At 39.6% G+C, this 22,001-nt stretch overlaps 1 protein-coding gene across 10 annotated transcripts in view; it reads left to right on the top strand.

Annotated features, from left to right (window-relative positions):
- The window catches only part of CCDC15 (coiled-coil domain containing 15), a 124,623-nt gene that overhangs the window by 91,633 nt on the left and 10,989 nt on the right, over positions 1-22,001 (top strand). For 2 of the 10 annotated variants that reach the window (XM_064268905.1, XM_064268904.1), the window contains 3 exons: positions 7,753-7,929; positions 8,272-8,420; positions 12,377-18,684. In XM_064268905.1, coding sequence (XP_064124975.1) covers positions 7,753-7,929; positions 8,272-8,420; positions 12,377-12,498 — 448 coding nt within the window. In that variant the 3' untranslated portion in view covers positions 12,499-18,684. Of the gene's footprint in view, positions 1-7,752; positions 7,930-8,271; positions 8,421-12,376; positions 18,693-22,001 lie in introns of those variants that run through there. The other 8 variants (XM_064268902.1, XM_064268899.1, XM_064268908.1 and 5 more) reach the window with 7 other exon arrangements.

Raw genomic sequence — 22,001 nt, 5'->3', positions numbered from 1 at the left:
GAGAAAAATGTAAAACAAAATCCAAATGCACAAAAAAAGACCAGACTCACTGGTCCCACACAGACTGGAGGAACCCCTGAGACTATGGCTCTCGGACACCCTGCTAATTCAACTGGAACCCCTCCTGAAGTTCACCCTTCAGCCAAAGATTAGACAGGTCTATAAATGAAACAAACAATAACACACATGAGGAACATGCTTTGTGTTCCGTCATGTATACAAGACTAAATGGCCGTACCTGCCTAAAAGCAAATACGAGAAGGCAGGAAAGGATAAGGAAACTGGACAAATAGACATGGGGAACCCACATCATGGGGTTTGCAACCAATGTCACAAAACAATTTGTGTGTTAATTGTTGAATGAGGAACTAATATGCTCTGCAAACTTTTACCTAAAGCACAATTAAAAAAAAAAAAAAAGTTGATTTTTTAATTTGGAGCTTGTATTCTGCAACCTTACTAAACTCACTTAATAATTCCATTGAATTTTCTATATAGTGATCATGCCATTTGAAATACAGTTTATGTCTTCATTTAAGTTTGGTCTTTTTTTTTTTTGGCCTATTGCATTGATTATAACCTCCAGTAAAATGTTGGATAGGGGTGGTAAGAATAGAAAATTTCTGATCTTAGAAAACATTTAGTCTTTATTAAGTGTGATATTAAAGAATTGCTGTCGGGTTGATTCTGACTCATGGCAATTCCATATTGTGTCAGAATAAAACTGCTGTGTGGGATTTTCAGTGGCTTTCTTCCAAGGCATCTCTGGATAGGCTTGAATCTTCAGCTTTTAGGTTAGCAGCCAAGCACATTAACCGCTTGTACCACAGGGACTCCAAGTATGAGGTTAGCTACATGTTTTCCATAGATTCCCTTTATCAGACTGATAAACTTCCCTTCTCTTACCTAGTTGTTGAGAATTTTGATCAGAAATGGATGCTGGATTTTGTTAAATGTTTTTTTCTGCTTCTTTTGAGATGTTCATATGTGGCTTTTCTTTTTTAGTTTGTTAATACAGTGAATTACATTGATTTTCAAACGTTAAACCAGCTCTGTTCCTGGGTACACCCAATTGGTCGTGATGTATTATCCTCTTAATATATTGTTTGCTAGGTTTGATAAAATTTTGTTTTGACTGTTTATATCTATGTTCTGTCTGATACTGACTTATGCTTTTCTTGTAATTTCTTCATATGGTTTTGGTTTCAGGGTAATGCAGCCCTTATGGAGTATTCTTTCCTCTTCATTATTTTGGAAGAGTTTATCTAGAATTGGTATTTCTTCTTAAATGTTTAGTAGAATTTACCAGTGAAGATCTCTGATTTTGAAGTTTTTAAATGTCTTTAGTAAATACAAGGCTATTTAGGCTATCTGCTTCTTAAGTGTCATTTCTTCTCAGTTGTCACATGTATTGGCATAAAAATTGTTTTTAGTATTCTTGTTTATCCTTTTAATATCTGTAGACTCTGTTGTGGTGTCACCTGTCATATTTTTTGTATTGGCAATTTGTGTCATCTTTTTTTTTTTTTGATTCTTGTTCAGACTAGCTCATCAACATTTATCAATTTTATTGGTGCTTCCAAAGAACTAGCTTTTGGTTTCTTTGTTTTTTCTTCCTGTTTTTCTGTTTCCTATATCTTTGATTTCTGCTTCAATCTTTATTATTTCTTCTGCTACTTTGGGTTTAATTTCCTCTTTTTTTTTTTTTTTTTAGCTTCTTAAGGTAGAAATTGAGGTCATTGATTTGAGACTTTTTTTCTTGTTCCATATAGGCATTTAATGCTATAAATTTCCTCCTAAATACTGAATAAGTATTCCTAAATCATCTTATACATTCATTTTAAAATACCTTCCAATTTTTCTTTTTATTTCTTATTTGATCGTGAGTTTAGAAGTTTGTTGTTTAGTTTCTAAATATTTGGGAATTTTCCAAGAATCTTTCTGTTATTCATTTCTAATTATATTTCATTATGGTCAGAGAATAGTATGCTATTTATGACTTGAGTCTTTCTGAATTTATTGACACTTGTTTTATGGTCATGAATATGATCTATCTTGGTAAATGTTCCAAAGTCAAGAACCTTACAGTAGAAGAATGTGTACGCTATTATTCTACAAATGTATATTCTGCTATTCTATAAATGTCTGTGGAGTATTCTACAAATGTCAATCAGGTCAAGTTTACTGATATTTTCGGGTCTACTATATCCTTGTCAGTTTTCTGCCTGCTTATCTGATTACTGTATTTTTATGCAAATAATGCGCACTTTCTGCATTTGTTTGCCAACCGTGCCCAACCCCCGTGAGGTATTTTCATAAGTGTCACTATGCGAATTTTTTTCATATGTTGCTGTAAAAAATTAGCATAGTGTGCTTATAAAAACTCCTCACCGTGGGGAGGGTGTGATTGGCAAACTAACATAGGTGCACATTATTTGCGTAAAAATATGGTTATGACTGAGAGAAGTCTATTGCAGTCTCTGACTGTAATTGTGGATTTGTCTATATCTCCTTGTGGTTCTGTCAGTTTTTGCTTCCTGTATTATGAAGCTCTGTTATTAGGTGCATAAATGTTTGGGGTTGTTATGTCTCCTTGACTGACTTCTTCATATTTATGAAGTGGTCATCTTTATCCCTGATACCTTCTTTATTCCAAAATCAACTTTGTCAGATATTAATATAGCTAGTCTAGCATCCTTTTTACTATTGTTTGCATGGTGTATCTTTTTTCATTCTTTTATTTTTAACCTATTTGTATCTTTATATTTAAAGGGCATTTCTTATTGGCAACATGTAGTTGTGTCTTGACTTTTTGTCCAGGCTGATAATATCTGCCTTTAATTGGGGTGCTTAGACCATTTATCTTTAATGTGATTACTGATAGGGTTAGGCTTGAGCATATCATCTTGCTATTTGTTTGCTATTTGTACCAGCTGTTCTTTGTTCCCGTTTTCCCTCTTTTGAATTAATTGTATATTTTTATGATTCTTTGATCTCCTTTTTTGGCATATTAGCTGTAACTCTTTGTCTTGTTATTTTATTGGTTGTTCTAGGGTTTATAGATATCTCTAATTTATCACAGTCTACCTTCAAGTGACATACCTCTTCACATGTAGTACAAGAATCTTACAATAGTGTACTTCCATTTCTCCTCTCTGTCTTTATGCTTTTGTTTTCATGCATTTTACTTTTCCTTTGTAATAAATCCAAAATACATTATTATTTTAAATAGTCAATTACCATTTAAAGATACTGAAATAATAAAAAAAATCTTATACAAATTCCCCGCAGTGTCATTTCCCCCTGCCTGAAGGACATTCTTTAACATTTCTTGCAGTTGCAGGTCTGCCGGTGATGATGCACTCTTTCAGCTGTTGTATGTCTGAAAACATCTTTCTTGCATTTTTGTTTTTGAAAGAGATTTTTGCCAGATACAGAATTCCAGGTCAACAGTGTTTTTCTTTTTTCCAGAATTTAAATGTTACTGTACAATCTTCTTGCTCGTATTGTTTCTTACAGGAAATCTGATATCATCCTTATTTTTGTCCTCTGTAACATGTCTTTGTTCTCTGGCTGCTTTAAAGATTTTCTCTTTGTCACCAATTTTGAGCCATTTGGTTACGATGGGCCATGTTTTGATTTTCATGTTTTTTGTACTTGGGTTTTGTTGAGCTTCTTAGATCTGTGAATTTTTTGTTTTCGTTAAATTTCTAAAGCTTTCAGCCATTTATTTCTTCATGTGTTTCTTCTGTCCCTCGCTTTGCTCCTTCATGAACTCCAGTAACTTGTATGTTAGGCTGATCGACGTTGTCCTACAGCTCACTGAAGCTCTTTTTAATTTTTTTGGATTCTTTTGTCTGTGATTCATTTTGGATAGTTTCTAAATTGGTATGCTTTCAAATTTACTTCTACAGCATCTAATTTGCTAATAATCCCATCCAGTGTGTTTTTCATCACAGAGATTGTAATTTTCATCTCTGTAAGTTCAATATAGGGTCGCTATGAGTTGGAATCGACTCGATGGCAGTGGTTTAAGTTCAATTTCAGTCTTTTTTATATCTTTCGTGTCTATTCTTAGCTTTTTGAACATATGGAATATAATTATAATCTTTCTAATGTCTCTGCTAATTCTGTGTCAGTTGTAGATTGGTTTTGATTGATTGTTTATTCTCATTGTAGTTGTGTTTTCCTGCCTCTTCGCATGGCTGGCAGTCTTTGATTTCATGCTAGACATTGTGAATTTTACCTTGCTGGTTGCTGGATGCTTTTGTATTTCTTCAAATCTTCTTGAGCTTTGATTATGGGGTACAGTTACTTAGAAACAGATCCTTTGGGACCTTGGATTTACACTTTGTTAGGCAGATCCAGAGCGGTTCCCAGTCTAGGACAAATTATTATTCCACACTACTGAGGCAAGGTCTTCTAGAATATCTATTTAATGCTCCATGAATTGTGAGTTTTTCATGTCTGGATGGTAGGAACAAGCACTATTCCCAGCACTGTGTGAGCACTAGGCACTGCTCCTTCTTGTCCTTTCAGATGGTTCTTTCCTGGCCTCAAATCATTTCCTCACGTACATGCACTGATGTGTACCCTGCTAAGTACTCAAAGGAGACCCTCTAGATCTCTGGGGTTCTCTCTCTGTGTGTCTCTCTCCTCTCTGGTCTTTAGTCCTATGAACTCTAGTTGCCTTTGTCTCCCTGGACTTGCAGCTCCATCTCCTCAACTCAGGGATTCCACTAGGCTTCACCTCAGTTCTCTCGCCCTATGCCCCTGACTAGAAACTTTCAACGCAATAAGCTAGGGCTATTATGGGGCTCGCCTTGTTTGTTTCCCATCTGTCATGGATTGAATTGTGTCCCCCCAAAATATGGCAGCTTGGTTAGGCCATGATTCCCAGTATTGTGTGATTGTCCTCCATTTTGTGATTGTAATCTTACCTTAAAGAGGATTAGGGTAGGATTGTAACACCCTTACCCAGGTCACATCCCTGATCTAATATAAAGGGAGTTCCCTGGGGTGTGGCCTGCACCACCTTTTATCTCTCAAGAGATAGAAAGGAAGAGAAGCAAGCAGAGAGTGGGGTACCTCATACTACCAAGAAAGCAGTGCCAGGAGCAGAGCATGTTCTTTGGACCCAGGTTCTCTGTGAGGAGAAGCTCCTAATCCGGGGGAAGATTGATGAGAAGGCCAACAGAGAAAGTCTTCCCCTGGAGCTGATGCCCTGAATTTGGAATTTTAGCCTACTTTACTTTTTTTACTGTGAGGAAATAAACCTCTCTTTGTTAAAGCCATCCACTTGAGGTATTTCTGTTACAGCAGCACTAGATGACTAAGACAGAATTTGATACCAAGAGAGTGGGGTACTGCTCTAACAGATACCTAAAACGTAGAAGTGGTTTTGAAACTGTGAATGGATAGAGGAATGGCAGCAGCAGAGGACCAACAACAGCAGAACCAGGAAACTGGTGCCAGACAACATTGGAGCCGACTCATGGAGCAAGAGAGCTGAGTGCCTGTGTGCAGGAGGCTTCCTGGCAGAGTGGTGTGCCTCCAGGCCCTTATTGGTAGAGCTGCAGAGCTTGGGAATACTTGCCCCAGCAGGGCAGTTGCGGGAGTGAGGCCGAAGATGCCGAGAGGCCAAGAAACCAGGAAGCAGAAGCTGAAGAGACAAAGAACACAAGAAGCTGAGCTGCCTCAGTCTCAAAAGGTATGGCCATGACCTCAGGAGTTTCAAAGGGTGGCGTCATGGCCTCTGGTGTTTCTCAGGGTGGAATTGCCACTCAGATGGACTAGGAGAATGGTGGGGCTAAAGCTGAGGGAGCAGTGTTGCCATCCCAGTGGACCTGGAAGGTGGAGATGAAGCCCAGGGCCAAGGGACCTCCACTCAGAATGTGCAGAGTATAGACCATACCTAGAGTCTGGAGGGCAGGGCCATTGTGTAAATGGTCTCGGAGAACAGAGGATTATTTTCAAAGCTTTGAGGGCTAATGTAATGTGTTCTGCTGACTTGCTTGGTATGCCTTGTTTGTCTCCATTTTCTCCCATTTGTAATGGCAATGTCTAGTTTGTGCCTGTTCTGCCATTGTACCTTTGGAAGCAGCTAACTTGTATTCTAGATATCACAGATGAAGGGGAGTTTTTGGATTTTGGACTTGAAGTCAAGACTTTTGCTATGATATAATGGGGTGAATATGTTTTGCATGTTGCAAGGCTGTGATTTTTTTGGAGGCCAAAAAGTGGAATATCATGGATTGAATTGTGTCCCCCCAAAATATGTGTCAACTTGGCTAGGCCATGATTCCCAGCATTATGTGGTTGTCCTCCATTTTGTGATTGTAATTTTATGTTAAAGAGGATTAGGGTGGGATTGTAACACCCTCACTAAGGTCACATCCCTGAGCCAACATAAAGGGAGTTTCCCTGGAGTGTGACCTGTACCACCTTTTATCTCTCAAGAGATAAAAAGGAAAAGGAAGCAAGCAAAGAGTGGGGTACCTCATACTACCAAGAAAGCAGTGCCAGGAGCAGAGCACCGTCTCTGTGCAAAGAAGCTTCTAGTCTGGGGGAAGATTGATAAGAAGGCTGACTGAGAGAGAAAGCCTTCCCCTGGAGCTGACGCCCTGAATTTGGACTTTTAGCCTACTTTACGGTGAGGAAATAAACTTTTCTTTGTTAAAGCCATTCGCTTGTGGTATTTCTGTTATAGCAACACTGGATGACTAAGATAGCGTCTTTCAGGGATCACTGTTTTTCATTGCCTCATGTCCAGTGTCTTGAAAACCATTATTTCTTTTTTCAATTGTTTAAAGCTGGAGGACAAATCTGGTTCCTGTTATTTCATTTTAGCCAAAAGCAAAAGCTCTCTCTACTTATAGTCTTAAACTGAGGAGGCTCTTGTGCTAGATTTTTTACAGAAAAACTCCTTTAGTAGTAACCACTGGTCATTTCCCTTTGAGAGCCTGTATATATAGATGAATTACAGGATAAACTCAAACCAGCCAGCAGAAATTTTTGAGGATATTCTTGGGGTGATTTACTGATTTGTTGACTCCCTTGTATCTGGAAATAGCTATTTGGCTCTAGAAGCCCTTTCGGAGATTAGATAGATAGATCGATGGATAGATGGATAGATAGATAGATAGAGCATAGATTGATAGATGATAGATTGATAGATAGATGATAGATTGATAGATGATTGATAGATAGATAGATAGATACATACATACATACCTGTTGCCATCAAGACGATTCCGACTCATAGTGACCCTATAGGAGAGAGTAAAACTGCCTCATAGGGTTTCCAAGGAGCGACTGGTGGATTTGAACTGCTGACCTTTTGGTTAGCAGCCGTAGCTCTTAACCACTGTACCACCAGGGCTCCATATATGTATATAAATTTCACACTGTAATGTTGTTGTCTGCTGCTGATTCAGTTCTAACTCATACACAACCCTATAGGACAGAGTAGATTGCTCCATAGGGTTTCCCAGGCTGTAATCTTTACAGAGGAGCCCTGTTGGTGCAGTGGTTAGAGCTCAGCTGCTAACCAGAAGATCAGCAGTTCAAATCCACCAGCCACCCCTTGGAAACTGTGTGGGGCAGTTCTACTCTGTCCAATAGGGTCACTGTGAGTCGGAATTGACTCAATGGCAACAGGTTTGGTTTTTTTTTTTTTTTTTTTTGACTTAAAAACTCATTCTAAGTAATGATTTTATGAAATTCTGAATCGTGTTATGATTTTATTTTCAGAATTAAGAAAAAGAAAGAGCAGGAAAGTTATGCTGAAGAGCAGAGGATCCCAAGAGTGACCCGTCCTGAAGAACCATATTCAGGGGAAAATATGAGTGAGATATTAGCCCAACTACAACTTGAAGAAACAAAAGGAGAAAAAGAAAAACAGAAACAGAGAGAAAAAGAAATTCTAAGGTACTTTGAAAAATTCTGCATGAAGTTCTGGCTCTAGAGGCGACTTTGTGGAAGTCAGAGTTCTCTCACAACTTCCTTAAAAGAGAGTTGGCTGTATCTCCTCACACTTTTCTTCAGTGAGGAGTACAGAACTTCACCAGATTTCTTGATGATCTAATCTCCCCTAGGGAATAGTACTGCAGTTTTCCTAGTGTTTTTTCCCTAATGCAAAGAGGAAGGATCGAGGCATATAGATACTAACAGTTAAAGCTGGTAGTAAAATCAGAACTAGGCATTTAGTGACCTCATGCTCACTCTCTTCCTAGTAGCTAACTTTGCCTGATAAATACTGTATTTCTATAGATACGTAGAAGTTTTAAGAGCCCAGATCCAGGAGAAAATGCAGAGGCATAATATTACTTTACCTCCACTATGCTGTTGTGGTCCGGATTTTTGGGATGCTCATCCTGATACCTGTGCCAACAATTGTATTTTCTACAAAAACCACAGAGGTAAGTTTTTGGAAAGAATAGTCGAGGCTTGATGGAACTTTAAAAAATAACAAAAGCAGCAGTAGCAGTAGTAGTAACTTAGCATTTATTGAGTGCTTATCATATATGAGAAACTTTTATTACCTTTTTATAGAAAAACTCTATGAGAGAATAAAAATAATTATACTGAGTTATCTTTCTCTTTGAAATCTGTTACTTTCTTTTCTGCAGTTATGCTGGAAAAATATTCGAAGCTCACTCCACTCTAGGGGAACTTGGGTTCCAGGTACTCCTTTAAAAAAAATAGAGCTTGCCTCTTACGGCTGTCTAAGTTAGGGCTCTTTCAGTTAATGTTATCTAACACAGACTTATTATCATATATATTTACGTTTGTAGAACTGGTGTAGTGGAGGCATAGTCATCTGACCTCTTTGTCTAGCTTCACAGGCAGGGGAGAGGAAACAAGATCAACAGTCCATGGCTGAGTCCTATGAGGCGGAAGTCAGATATATGTCCTCTCTCCAACCTTTTTACCAGTTCTGACACCAGCCATCCCTGCCACAGCACTCTCTCCTTCTCTGTTGAGTTTGATAATTCGATTATAGGGTTTATTAGGGAAGTAACAGGTTATAAGTCAGAATCAGGAATGACTCAGGATTCAGTTCTTCAGTCAGGACAACTTCTTGGCCATGCCCACAGACAGGCCTCTCCCTGGCCCTTGGCCCTCAGCCCTTTGGGCCTCTTGGACTGGCTTGGCCTCTGCCCTGCTTGGGCAAGTGTTGCAAAGCTCTTTAGCTCCACTGATAAGTGCCCAGAGGCATCCCACTCTGCCAGTAAGCATCATCAGCCCGAAGGCACTTAACTCTATAGCTCTGTGGATCTGCATGCCTAGCTCAGTCAGCAAGTGCCTGGAGGCACCCCACGCAGCCAGCAAGCCTTCTGCCTGAAGGTACTCAGTTTTCTTGCCCCATGGGCCAGGAAGCCCATCGGTGTGTCTCCTGCCAGCCTCCTGGTTCTGCTGCCTCTGCTGCCACCATTTCTGAACCACTGCTTCTCTCTGGTGCTTGCCATCTCTGGTGTTAGAGTTCTCTCTCTCTGTCTCTTGGGTCTAGGAGGTTCTCAGCCCGGAGATCCTAGTTCCAAAGGATGCACTCCACTCCTAGCTGTTCTTTCTTGGTGGCAGTGAGGTTCTCCTCAATGAGTGTAAACACACCCACGAAAACCTGTAAGCCAGCTGCTTCATGCCATTATCTCCCCCAGTTTTAGATAGCCAATGTTTAAATTGTTCATCCCTGTCAAACCAGCGCTCTGAGGAGACACGCATGTTCCTTGGTCTGAAAAATTTTCTGTTCTGGTTAGAACTTTGAGCATCTACATCCATAAGCCAAGTCCAGTCTCAGAGCAAGCCCTCAAATTGCATCAATTTATACCAGCTCATGGTGTCAAACATCTTTCTGTCTTTATTTGCTGGGTTCTGGTCAGCTCATCCCTAGCTCCTATGGGCTAGGCCAATGTCTACCAGCCATAGCCTCAGTATTCGACACAACTCCCTGCACTTCAGACCAGCCAGCCCTTCTGCTCTCTCTATTGTCCCTAGCCCCCATGGGCTAGGTCAGCCGGTGGTAGTGGAACATGTCCAAACTCAGCCCATCTCTTCATTGCTGCACCTCTCCCACTTTCACTCATCAAGTGGACCCAGATGGTCACCACAAGTGAGCGGACCCAGATGGTCAGCACAAGTGAGCGGACCCAGATGGTCAGCACAAGTGAGCATACCAGGCTGTCTACTTGCTGGCTACCTTTAACTTCTAGTCCTAGAAGGTGATTCTTCTGATGGGCACTGACTTTTCCTGTCTCAGTGTACTCAAAGGCCAACCACTTGATAGAAATTCAAAAAGCAAAACAGTCATTTTTTATCTGCAGGTCCTTCCTTCAAATGCAAATCTCTTGTTCTCTCAGCAGTTCTGGGTAGTTCTGCATGTCTTTTCAGATGCAAATTTCCTGCACTGGAAAAATTCTGTGTGTGCTTCAGGTTTTCGACCAGATCTCCATACTCAGGTCCACACTGTTGAAATGAACAGCCTGTGTTTCTTTCAGGCAAACCCTACTTCCCCTTTTAGCATATCCGATCAAGTATTGGCTGAAGGCAGAGGTACACGCTCTCTGTGATTTATAACACCCAATATTCACTTCCAGCATACATCTAGGTCTGCCTTACAACACCAGGTAGGAGAAACATTCAATATTCATAGTACACTCAAATAAACACATAACCCTTTTTAAAACATTCATCTTCTCTTCTCCACACCTTGGCTATCTTCCCATTCATATGCATATGGCCTTAGCCTCTGGCTGGGTGGAACCAGGAGACCCTGGCCCCCTGTCAATCATCTTGTTTAACTGGCCTGGCTTTTGCCCTAAGCCACTCCACACGTGGCTTTTCTCCCCTCACCTGCAGCATAGCATCTCTTTCTTCCCTTTCAGCCATTGCAGACAACAGCAACCACAATTATCATCCAAGAATCAAAAGTTTCCCTTCCCATGCACCTTCATTCTTTCTCTTACAAAGTCCCATTCTTCCATGAGTCTGGAGCCATTGCAGTGGGTCCTGGTTCTGACATCAACTCAACTGTAAAAATGGCATGGTGGGGGTGTCATCGTTTGACTTCTTTGTCTCACTTCACAAGGAGGAGGAATCAAGATCAACAGCCCAAGGCTGATTCCTGGAGGCAGAGGTCAGACACACCTCCTAGCTCCAACCTTTTTACCAATTCTGATACCAGCCATCCCTCCCCCAGCACTCTCTACTTTTCTGCTGGATTTAATAATTCATTGCAATGGCCACACAGAACTCATAGACAATACTCAGGATTATGGGGTTTATTAGGGAAATAACAGGTTACAATTCAGGATCAGTAACAACTCAGGGTACAGTTCTTCAGTTAGGACAGCTTCTCAGCCATGCCCACAGGCAGGCCTCTCCCTAGCCCTTGGCCATCTGTAATCCGAGGCCTCTTGGGCCAGCCTGGCCTCTGCCCTGCTCAGGCAAGTGTTACACAGCTCTTCAGCTCCACTGATAAGTGCCCAAAGGCACCCCACTCCGCCAACAAGCCTCTTGCCTGTCTTGCTCCACAGGCCAGGAAACATTAGACTGCTGATTCTGCCAGAGGACACTGGGGAAAATTGGGATTATAAACTCCATCTTTATCTGGAGTCCCAGTGGAAACAATGGAGTCCTTGCTGTTGCCACTAATGTTTGTTTTCGCTGTCCCTTTAGATCTCTTGATTTACATAGTCTAAAGATTATGTAGGCCTTACGTACCCACAGAAAATATTGCCAGTGTTGGTATTTCTAGTGCCCCATTTGTGTGATATGAGTTACTTATCAGTCCTGTGAGTTATATTTTTAAAAACAGATCTGATAATGCCATTCCCCTCTTCTAAAACCTCTAGGATTTTCCATTACTTAAAGTACAAAATGCTTATAAGGGCGTATTTTTGGTCTGGCCCCAGGCCACACTCCAGACTTACCAAACTTGCTATTCCAAGAATATATCACCTTCTTTTACACATTGTGTGTGTCACACACTCATTTCTCTGTCTAGAATGCCCTTCTTCCTTTACTCCTCTTCCAGACCCATCTTAAATGTTACCATAACTGGAAACCTGTTTCATCCTCTCCCAGGTTGTTATTCATTCATCCCCAACTTCATTCTGTGGTGACACTTTATGTATGCCTCTGGTTTGAAAGTATTAACACTGCAGTTTAATTATTTTTGTGTCTATCTTCTCCTTTATCTTTTCTGTCCTCACAAAGTGATTGGCATGTAGTAAGTACTCAATAAATATTTATTTAATGGATAGTTAAAGTTATTACCTATGGGGTTCTGGGTAGAGAAGCAGTATTAAGATGAAAGAGGCTGGGAGAATTGTTTAGAAAGTTGACTTCATTTGTCACTGCAAACATTTCTTTGCAGCGTATACTCAGGCACTGCAATCAGTGATTGGTTCCTGTGATACTCCTGAGGGAAACTCAACTCTTCGAATCGCCATCTGTAATTTTGCTTCTTCACACAGACGGACTTTGAAAAATCTGTAATAAGAATCTGAAATCAATTAGTAGTATTTCAATCTGCACTTAAAATCAACCCTGAGCAATTATTTAGGAAAAGCTGTTAAAGTGTCTAAGGTGTATAATTCTGGAAAGAAAGGGTGTTCCTTATAACAGCTGTCTCTGTAATTAGTCCTAGCCATTGTTTCCAGTCTCTGCCTTGAGACCAAGATTGAATGTTGACTTCCAAACTGATCTCTTCTTTGTTGTAAACCATATGGAGCCTATTGGTTTAAAAAATGAGAAATCAGACCAGAAGGGTTTCTCTACTTTGCTCTGATCCAGAGGCGACTAGGAGAAATCTTTGAGGTGATTTCATTTATTATCCTTATAAAGCCATAACTTTGATCTTGATAAAATTTAAGGTGTCTAGACGAAGCAGAAAAGAAGGTGGCGAAACCATTTTTTGAGCATCAGTGGCTATCTGTTGCTGTTAGCTTTTCTGATTGTGTATAACAATTGGAGATGAGAAAAATCTGAATTTTTATACATTTTCTCCTCAAAATTTTCTATTTTTTATTCATTGTTTCTTTCCCCATTCAGTGACATTGCACACAGCTTTTTAAATTTTATAATTTTTATTACAAAAAAAAAAAAAAAGATGAATAACCCTCTGTCTTTTGAGCATCTTCTATGTGAAATAACTGTGACAGTTCAAAAAGTGAATCTGAAGGCAAAGTGAGGAAAGTCCTGCCTTATTACTCCATCTTTTTAAAAATAATCTGGCGAATGACATACATACAGAGCATATGAAATAAAAATTGCTATCTTTAGTACAAATTTGATATTTTTTCACAGTATTTCCTGACATAAAATATAAGATGTGTACTACGATAAATTAAAGACAGATACTAACAATTGCTTTTGTCTGCTTTCCTAATGTTTAATGGTGACGGAACACTTGGGTTACATCTCCAAAAATGTCATTGAAAATAAGAATCAAAATTACCTGTGTGACAAGATTGGCTATTTATCAGATTAATTATCCAATTGAATCAAAATCCTTGAAGTAATTATATCCCTGATTCAGCCTTTTTTTCGTTTGTTTTTTAAACAATGTTATTGAGATATAATTAACATACATTCAATTTACTCATTTAAAGTGTACAATTCAATGGTTTTTAGTGTATTTACAAAGTTGTGCATCTATCACCACAGTGTATTTTAGAATATTTTCATCACTCCACAGAGAAACTCCTATACCCATTACGAGTTTCTCCCCATTTCCCACAACTCACATCCTATGCCCTAGGTAACCACTAATCTAGTTTCTGTCTCTATACAGTTACCTGTTCTGAACTTTTCATGTAAATGGAATCATACAATATGTGGTCTTTGTGACTGGCTTCTTTCATTTAGTATGTTTTCAAGCTTCATCCATGTTATAGCATGTATCAGTACTATGTTCCTTTTTATTGCCAAGTAACATTTCATTGTATAGAGATACCACCTTTTATTTATCCATTTATCAACTGATGGATATTTGGGTTTTTTCCATTTCTTGGCTATTATGCATAATGCTGCTATGAACATTTGTGTACAAGCCTTTCTGTGGATATATGTTTTATTTTTCTTGGGTATGTACCAATGAGTGGAATTGCTGGGTCATACAGGTCTTCTTTGAAGAACTGTCTATTCAGGCCCTTTACCCATGTTTTAACTGAGTTATTTGCCTTTTTATTATTGAGTTATAAGAGTTAATATATTCTTTATACAGATCTGTAAAATGGTGGGAGTAATAGTGTCAGAACCTGTCAACTTCAGGGGAGATAATACAAATCAAGATCAGCCTGAGGAGGCAAGATCAAGATGACGGAATGGTTACATGCTTCCTGTGGTCCCTCTTACAACAAAGACCCAAGAAAACAAGTGAATTGATTATATATGACAATCTAGGAACCCTGAACATCAAAGGCAAAGTTGAGGAATCAAACTGAGTGGCAGGGGGAGGAAGAGACAGTTCAGAAGCAGTGAGGGGTTGCCAGACCTGACCCGGTGGGAACTAGCACCCTACAGGCTGGATCAGCTGGCTCGTGTGGTGAGGCAAGCAGTGGCATTTGGGACGCATTTTCCACATTGGGAAAGACCGAGTGGCAGAAAGTCTGCTCAAGCCTCCGGGGTCAGCAAGAAGTGGCAATCAATTGGCAAACAGTAAGTACATGCATCTAACCTACCAGGCAGATCAAAAAACACCCCCTTTGGGAAGAATCTCTCCCATTTACCTGCCAACTCTCCACTCTGCACTGGGTCCCAGGCTGCCTTCAGCAATTGCCATGCCCCCTGGGCTGGAAGTAGGACCCGCGTGTGCCATGAGCCATTCTCCTGGCTTTGGAGAGGAAACAAATTGACAAACAGGAAAAAATACTCTGCCAGCTACCGTAAACCAGGAACTGAGGGCAGGCACAGCCCCTTTGCCTAGACACAGGGTTAAGAGGTTCATGGACTTTGAATGCCTTTCACCACTGCATAGACCTGTGTGGGCTTATTTGAAGAGCGTACGCCCTTATTAGCACAGTACAACAGGGTATATACCTGAAGCCTATTTTCAGCTGTATCAGCTATAGGATGGAGTGGCAGATTCAAGACATTTGACACCACTTTGCCCATTAAGCAGAGTCCTCATCTACCTATATCTGGAGCCTGGGGACCGGTGGCTGCACCCATGCCACCTAGCCACCTGCAACAGGGGTCCAAGAATAAGTGGTGCCTCCCAGTTCTTACAGCCAACAGCATTGGGTGCCCATAGTTTGGCTGCAAAATCCTCCCACCTACGCATTCTAGGGAACAGGGATGCACTTTCCTCCTAGACGCTTGGGGCGCTGTCAACCCCCTGCCTTGCTCAGTGTGTGACCCTCTCCTGCAGCCAGATACCTGTGCCTACTCTAACTGTCCCTGCCTGTTTAGGACTGTAGGTGAGAGCCTGTACCACACACTTGGTGACTTACCTGGACACCTAAGCTGAATCCATACAAGAAAACTAAGCAGACTCATGGGCTCACATACCTAGTAACAGGTCTGACCACCTGGTGACAGGATGTGAGAGCTTCAAAGATGCCAATAATCAAACTAGCTTGCACAACCAGCCTATTTGGACATATCTAAACCAAAACAAAACAAGAAGATAGACACAGTAAGCAAACATAAATATATTAACTTATTGATGGCTCAGAGACAACAGTCTATATCAAATCACATAAAGAGGCAGACTATGATGGCTTCAGCAAGTGCCCAAAACAAATAATCAAGAAATCTTCTGGAGGAAGATAACTTCTTGGAATTACCAGAGGTAGAATTCAAAAGATTAATACACAGAGCTCTTCAAGAGTTGAGGGAGGAGATTAGGCAAAATGCACAACAAGCCAAGGAACACACAGACAAAGCAATAGAGGAGCTTAAGAAGGTTATACAAGAGCATAATCACAAATGTAACAGGCTGCAAGAACCCACAGAGAGATGGCAAACAGAAATCCAAAAAATTAATAAAATTTCAGAATTAGACAACTCAATAAAAAGTAATAGGAGCAGAATTTAGGCAATGGAAATCAGAATTAGTGAGACTGAAGATAAAACACTTGACACCAACTTATTTGAGGAAAAATCAGATAAAAGAATTGTAAAAAACGAATAAGCCCTAGGAATTATGTGGAACTCTATCGAGAGGAATAACCTACCAGTGATTGGAGTACTAGAACAGGGTGTTGCGGGGGGTAACAGAAAATACAGAGAGAATTGTTAAAGATTTGTTGGCAGAAAACTTCCCTGGTATCATGAAAGATGAGAAGCTATCTATCCAAGAAGCTCATTGAAACGGACACAAGGTAGATACCAAAAGAAAGTCACCAGGACATAATCAAACTTGCTAAAATGAAAGATAAAAGAGAGAATTGCAAGAGTGGCTAGGGATAAACAGAAAAACATCTACAAAACAGAGTTGACAAGATTAGGTTTGGACTAAGCAGAAACCATGCAGGCAAGAAGGCAATGGGATGACATATACAAAGCCATGAAGGAAAAAAATTGCCAGCCAAGAATTATATATCCAGCAAAACTGTCTCTCACATATGATGGTGAAATCAGGGCATTTCCAGATAAACAAGTTTAAGAAATTTGTAAAAAAACAAACCAAATTACAAGAAATACTAAAGGGAATTCTCCAGTTAGAAAATCAGTAATATCAGATAGCAACCCTAGACTAGAACACAGGACAGAACAACCAGATATCAACCCAGATAGGGAAGTCACAAATAAAGCTAAAACACTGAGAATAGGGAAACAGATGTCAATAATTGTAAAAGATGACAACATTAAAACAAAAAGGAGGGACTAAGCAACGTAGTGATAGATTTTTCATATGGAGAGGAAGTTGTGACAAATAAAAGATTGGTTTAAACTTAGAAAAACAGAGGTAAAAATTAAGGTAACCACAAATGAAACTAACAATTGTGTACATCAAAATAAAAAACAAAGACAGCAAATAATAAAATCAACAAATGAAAATAATGAAAAGAGAATACATAAAAACAACTCAGGACAGAAAATTAAGTGGAACAAAGAAACCGTCAACAACACACAAAAAATACATCAAATGACAGTACTAAACTCATATCTATCAATAATTACGCCAAATGTGAATGAACTGAATGCACCAATAAAGAGACAGAGTGGCAGAATGGATTTTAAAAAATGATCTGTCTATATGCTGCTTACAGGAGACACTTAGACTTAAGGACACAAACAAAGTAAAACTCAAAGGATGGAAAAATATATATATAACAAGCAAACAACAGTCAAAAAAGAGCAGGAGTGGCAATATTAATCTCTGACAAAATAGACTTAAAAGTTAAATCCACAAAGGGTAAAAGATACTATATAATGATTAAAGGGTCGATAAACCAGGAGGACATAATAATAAGTATTTATGCACCCAATGACAGAGCTCCAAAATACATAAACTCTGACTGCATTGGAAGGAGAAATAGCTCCACAATAATAGGAGACCTCAACACACCACTTTAGGTGAAGGGCAAAACATCCAGAGCAAAGCTTAATAAAGACACAGAAGATCTAAATGCCACAATTAACCACTTGATCTCATAGATACATACAGAACACTGCACGCAACAGCAGCCAAGTATACTTTCTTTTCCAACGCACATGGAACATTCTTCAGAATAGGCCACATATTAGGCCATAAGCCATGCTTTAACAGAATCCAAAGCATTGAAATACTACAAAGCATCTTTTCTGAACATAAAGCCTTAAAAGTAGAAATTGATAACAGAAAAAGCAAGGAAAAAAAAAAAATCAAACACATGGAAACTGAACAACACCTTGCTCAAAAACCACTGGGTTATAGAAAAAACTAAGGATGGAATAAAGAAATTCACAGAATCAAATGAGAATGGAAATACATCATACCAGAACCTTTGGGACACAGCAAAAGCAGTGCTTGGTGGCCAATTTATATCAATAAATGTACTCATCCAAAAAGAAGAAAGGGCCAAAATCAAAACATTAACCCTACAACTTGAATGAATAGCAGCAAAAGAAGCCCTCAAGCACCAGAAGAAAACAATAAAAATTGGAGAATCAAATGAAATAGAGAATAGAAAAACAATTGAAAGGGTTAAGAAGCTCAAAAGCTGGTTTTTTGAAAAGATCAACAAAATCAATAAACCAATGGCCAAACAAAAGAAAAACAGGAGAGGAAGCAAATAACCTGAATAAGAAATGAGATGGGTGATATTACAACAGACCCAACTGAAATTAAAAGAATCATATCAGATTACTACGAAAAACTATACTCAAACAAATTTGAAAACCTAGAAGAAATGGATGAATTCCTAGAAACACACTACCTACCTAAACTACCACAATTAGAGGTAGAACAACTAAATAAACCTGTAACAAAAGAAGAGATTGAAAAGGTGTCATGGATTGAATTATGTCCCCCCAAAAATGTGTGTATCAACTTGGTTAGGCCATGATTCCCAGTACTCTGTGGTTGTCCTTCATTTTGTGGCTGTAATTTTACGTTAAAGAGGATTAGGGTGGGATTGTAACAGCCTTACCAGGTCACATCCCTGATCCAATGTAAAGGGATAAAAGGAAAAGGAAGCAAGCAGAGAGCTGGGAACCTCATACCACCAGGAAAGCAGCCCCGGGAGCAGAGTGCATCCTTTGGACCTGAGGTTCCTGTGCTGAGATGCTCCCAGACCAAGGGAAGGCTGATTACAAGCCATCCACTTGTGGTATTTCTGTTATAGCAGCACTAGATGACTGCTTCCCTGGAGAATTCTACCAAACTTTCAGAGGAGAGTTAACACCACTACTACTAAATGTATTTCAGAGCATAGAAAAGTATGGAATATTCCCAGGCTCATTCTATGAAGCCAGCTGTCTTAGTCGTCTCGTGCTGCTGTAACAAATACCACAAGTGGATGGCTTTAACAAAGAGAAGTTTATTCTCTCACAGTCCAGTAGGCTAGAAGTCCAAATTCAGGGCACCAGCTCCGGGGGAAGGCTTTCTCTCTCTGTTGGCTCTGGAGGAACATCCTCATCATCAGTGTTCCCTTGGTCTGGGAGCATCTCAGCGCAGGAACCTCGGGTCCAAATGACGCGCTCTGCTCCCGGCACTGCTTTCTTGGTGGTATGAGGTCCCCCTGTCTCTCTGCTCACTTGTCTCTTTTATATCTCGAAGAGATTGGCTTAAGACACTATCTAATCTTGTGTATCTCATTGATATGACTGCCACTAATCCATCTTATTTCATCATAGTGATAGGATTTACAACATACAAGGAAATCACATAAAATGGTGAACAAGCACACAATGCTGGGGTTCATGGTCCAGCTAAGATAGATATTTGGGGGGACACAATCCATGACACCAGCATAACCCGGATACCAAAACCAGGTAAAGACACCACAAAAAAAAAAAAGAAAATTACAGACCAATATCCCTCATCAAGATAGATGCAAAAGTCCTGAACAAAATTCTAGCCAATAGAGTTTAACAAAATATCAAAAAAATCATTCACCATGACCAAGTGGGGATTCATACCAAGTATGCAGCGATGGTTCAACATTAGAAAAACGATCAATGTAATCCATCATATAAAAAAAAGACAAGAACCACATGAACTTATCAATTGATGCAGAAAAGGCATTTGACAAAGCGCAACACACATTCATGATAAAAACTCTCAGCAAAATAGAAGTAGAAGGGAAATTCCTCAGCATAATAAAGGGCATTTATACAAAGCCAACAGCCAACATCATCCTAAATGGAAAGAGTCTGAAAGCATTCCCCTTGAGAAGGGGAACCAGATAAGAATGCCCTTTATCACTATTCTTATTCAGCATTGTTCTGGAGGTCCTAGCCAGAGCAGTTAGGCTAGAAAAAGAAATAAAGGGCATCCAAATTGGTAAGGAAGAAGTAAAACTATCTCTATTTGCAGATGAACCCAAAGTAATCCACAAGAAAACTACTGGAACTAATAGAAGATTTCAGCAAAGTATCAGGGTACAAGATAAACATACAAAAAATTCCTCTACACCAATGAAGAGAATGTTGAAGAGGAAATCACCATATCAATACCATTTACAATAGCCCCCAAGAAGATAAAATACTTAGGAATAAATCTAACCAGAGACCTAAAAGATCTATGCAAAGAAAACTATAAGACACTACTGCAAGAAACCAAAAGAGACCTACATAAGTGGAAAAACCTAACTTGCTCATGGATGGGAAGATTCAACATTGTGAAAATGTCAATTCTACCCAAAGTGATCTACAGATGCAATGCAGTCCCGATCCAAATTCCAACAGCATTTCTTAATGTGATGGAGAAACAAATCACCAACTTCATATAGAAAGGGAAGAGGCCTTGGAGAAGCAAAGCATTACTGAAGAATAAAAACAAAGTGGGAGGCCTCTTTTAGAACCTATTATACCGCCATGGTAGTCAAAACAGCCTGGTACTGGTACAACAGATACATAGACCAATGGAACAGAATTGAGAATCCAGATGTGAATTCATCCACCTATGAGCAGCTGATATTTGACAAAGACGCAAAATCCGTTAACTGGGGAAAGGACAGTGTCTAACAAATGGTGCTGGCACAACTGGAGTTTTTGTTTTCATATTTTATATTTGTTTAGGGAGTGAATATCTGCAGATTAAATGGGTGCTATTTTTCATTTTCCTTAGCCTCTTCTATACACTGAAACTTTTAATTGTTGAATTAAGTGTATAACAGCTTGTGTCAGATGAAACCCTATTAAAAAGCAAAGTAAGTTCTCATTTCTCCATGTAGTCATGGGGAAGCCAAGACTAAAGTTTCATTACATCTAACAGACTCATTTTAGCTGTTAGTTTCAACCTCCTCCCACAGCCAAACCTTTGGCCACAGCTGCTTAATTAACTAATTTGGCTTTTCCCCTTTGCTGCCTCCAGGCCTCCTTCTGGGGCTAATAAGTAACCACAAGTCTAGTAGGTAAGAAGCAGGAGGGAGGAAATGGATAATCAGCCCCATGAAAAGCAGATACTCTTTCACTGCATTTCTCTTTCATAGTCTGGTAACATAGAGGAAAGGGTTTCAAATGACACAAGTTTAGCAATTAATTCCCTGTTTGCTGGAAGATGCTATATTTCCATAGTTTTTAGTCTTGGAAAGCTTCTCAGTCTCTGCTGTTCTTTTAGTCTACCCAAACCTTCCATCTTTATGCTTGGGAAATCCCTACTCATCTCCACAGTCTTATCTCAGGCATGATCTTAGTGTCTCCCAGACACCCTTATTCCGAGTTAATCACACATCCCTCAGTTTTCCCATGTCACCTGGGCAGGTGTTCATTTGACAAGCATATATGGAATGTCTTCTTTTCGGGCAGAATTGTAACCCTGACCACATTGCAGCCTTATGTATTTTAATAAATATCTTTACTCAAATATTATATACAGAGAGAAAGGTGAAAAAAATGTACAGATTGATAAATCGTCCAAAAGTGAACACAGTTGTGAAACTTAACGGAACGCAGTGGGTCCGCCAATTGTACTCTCGTTAATAATAACTAAGAGTCAAGTGGATTTAAAGCAGGCATAGTTTACTTTTAGCGAATAGGAGACAAGGAGATCACTCTCAAAGCATTGTCTCAGAACAAAGGTCTGGGAGAAGTTTTTTACTATGTAGTAAAAGGGAAGTTATACATATTCGTTAAACTTCTGGGAAATAGCATGCATATTTAAAAAGGCTAGGCTGAGACTTAGCATGGAAGTGGGTGTTGGGCTTCTCGTTTCTGAATTGGGTCGGGCTACTGTCTGGTGACGTATGTCCAGCGTTTTTCGTTCCTTGAAACGAGTTTCTTGGTTCCTAGGCAGGACTCGTTATGGGATGGGGACATCCAGTGGTCAACCAAATTGTTTCTGCGCCTGCACAGGATTCTGGTTTTACTTGGTTTGCCTGAAAAACAATCCTAAGAGGTAACTTAAG

Source organism: Loxodonta africana, chromosome 15 (assembly GCF_030014295.1).
Source record: "Loxodonta africana isolate mLoxAfr1 chromosome 15, mLoxAfr1.hap2, whole genome shotgun sequence".
NCBI classification, from domain to species: domain Eukaryota; kingdom Metazoa; phylum Chordata; class Mammalia; order Proboscidea; family Elephantidae; genus Loxodonta; species Loxodonta africana.
Note: the sequence above shows the minus strand (reverse complement) of the source record. Positions and strands in the feature narration are given on the sequence as shown.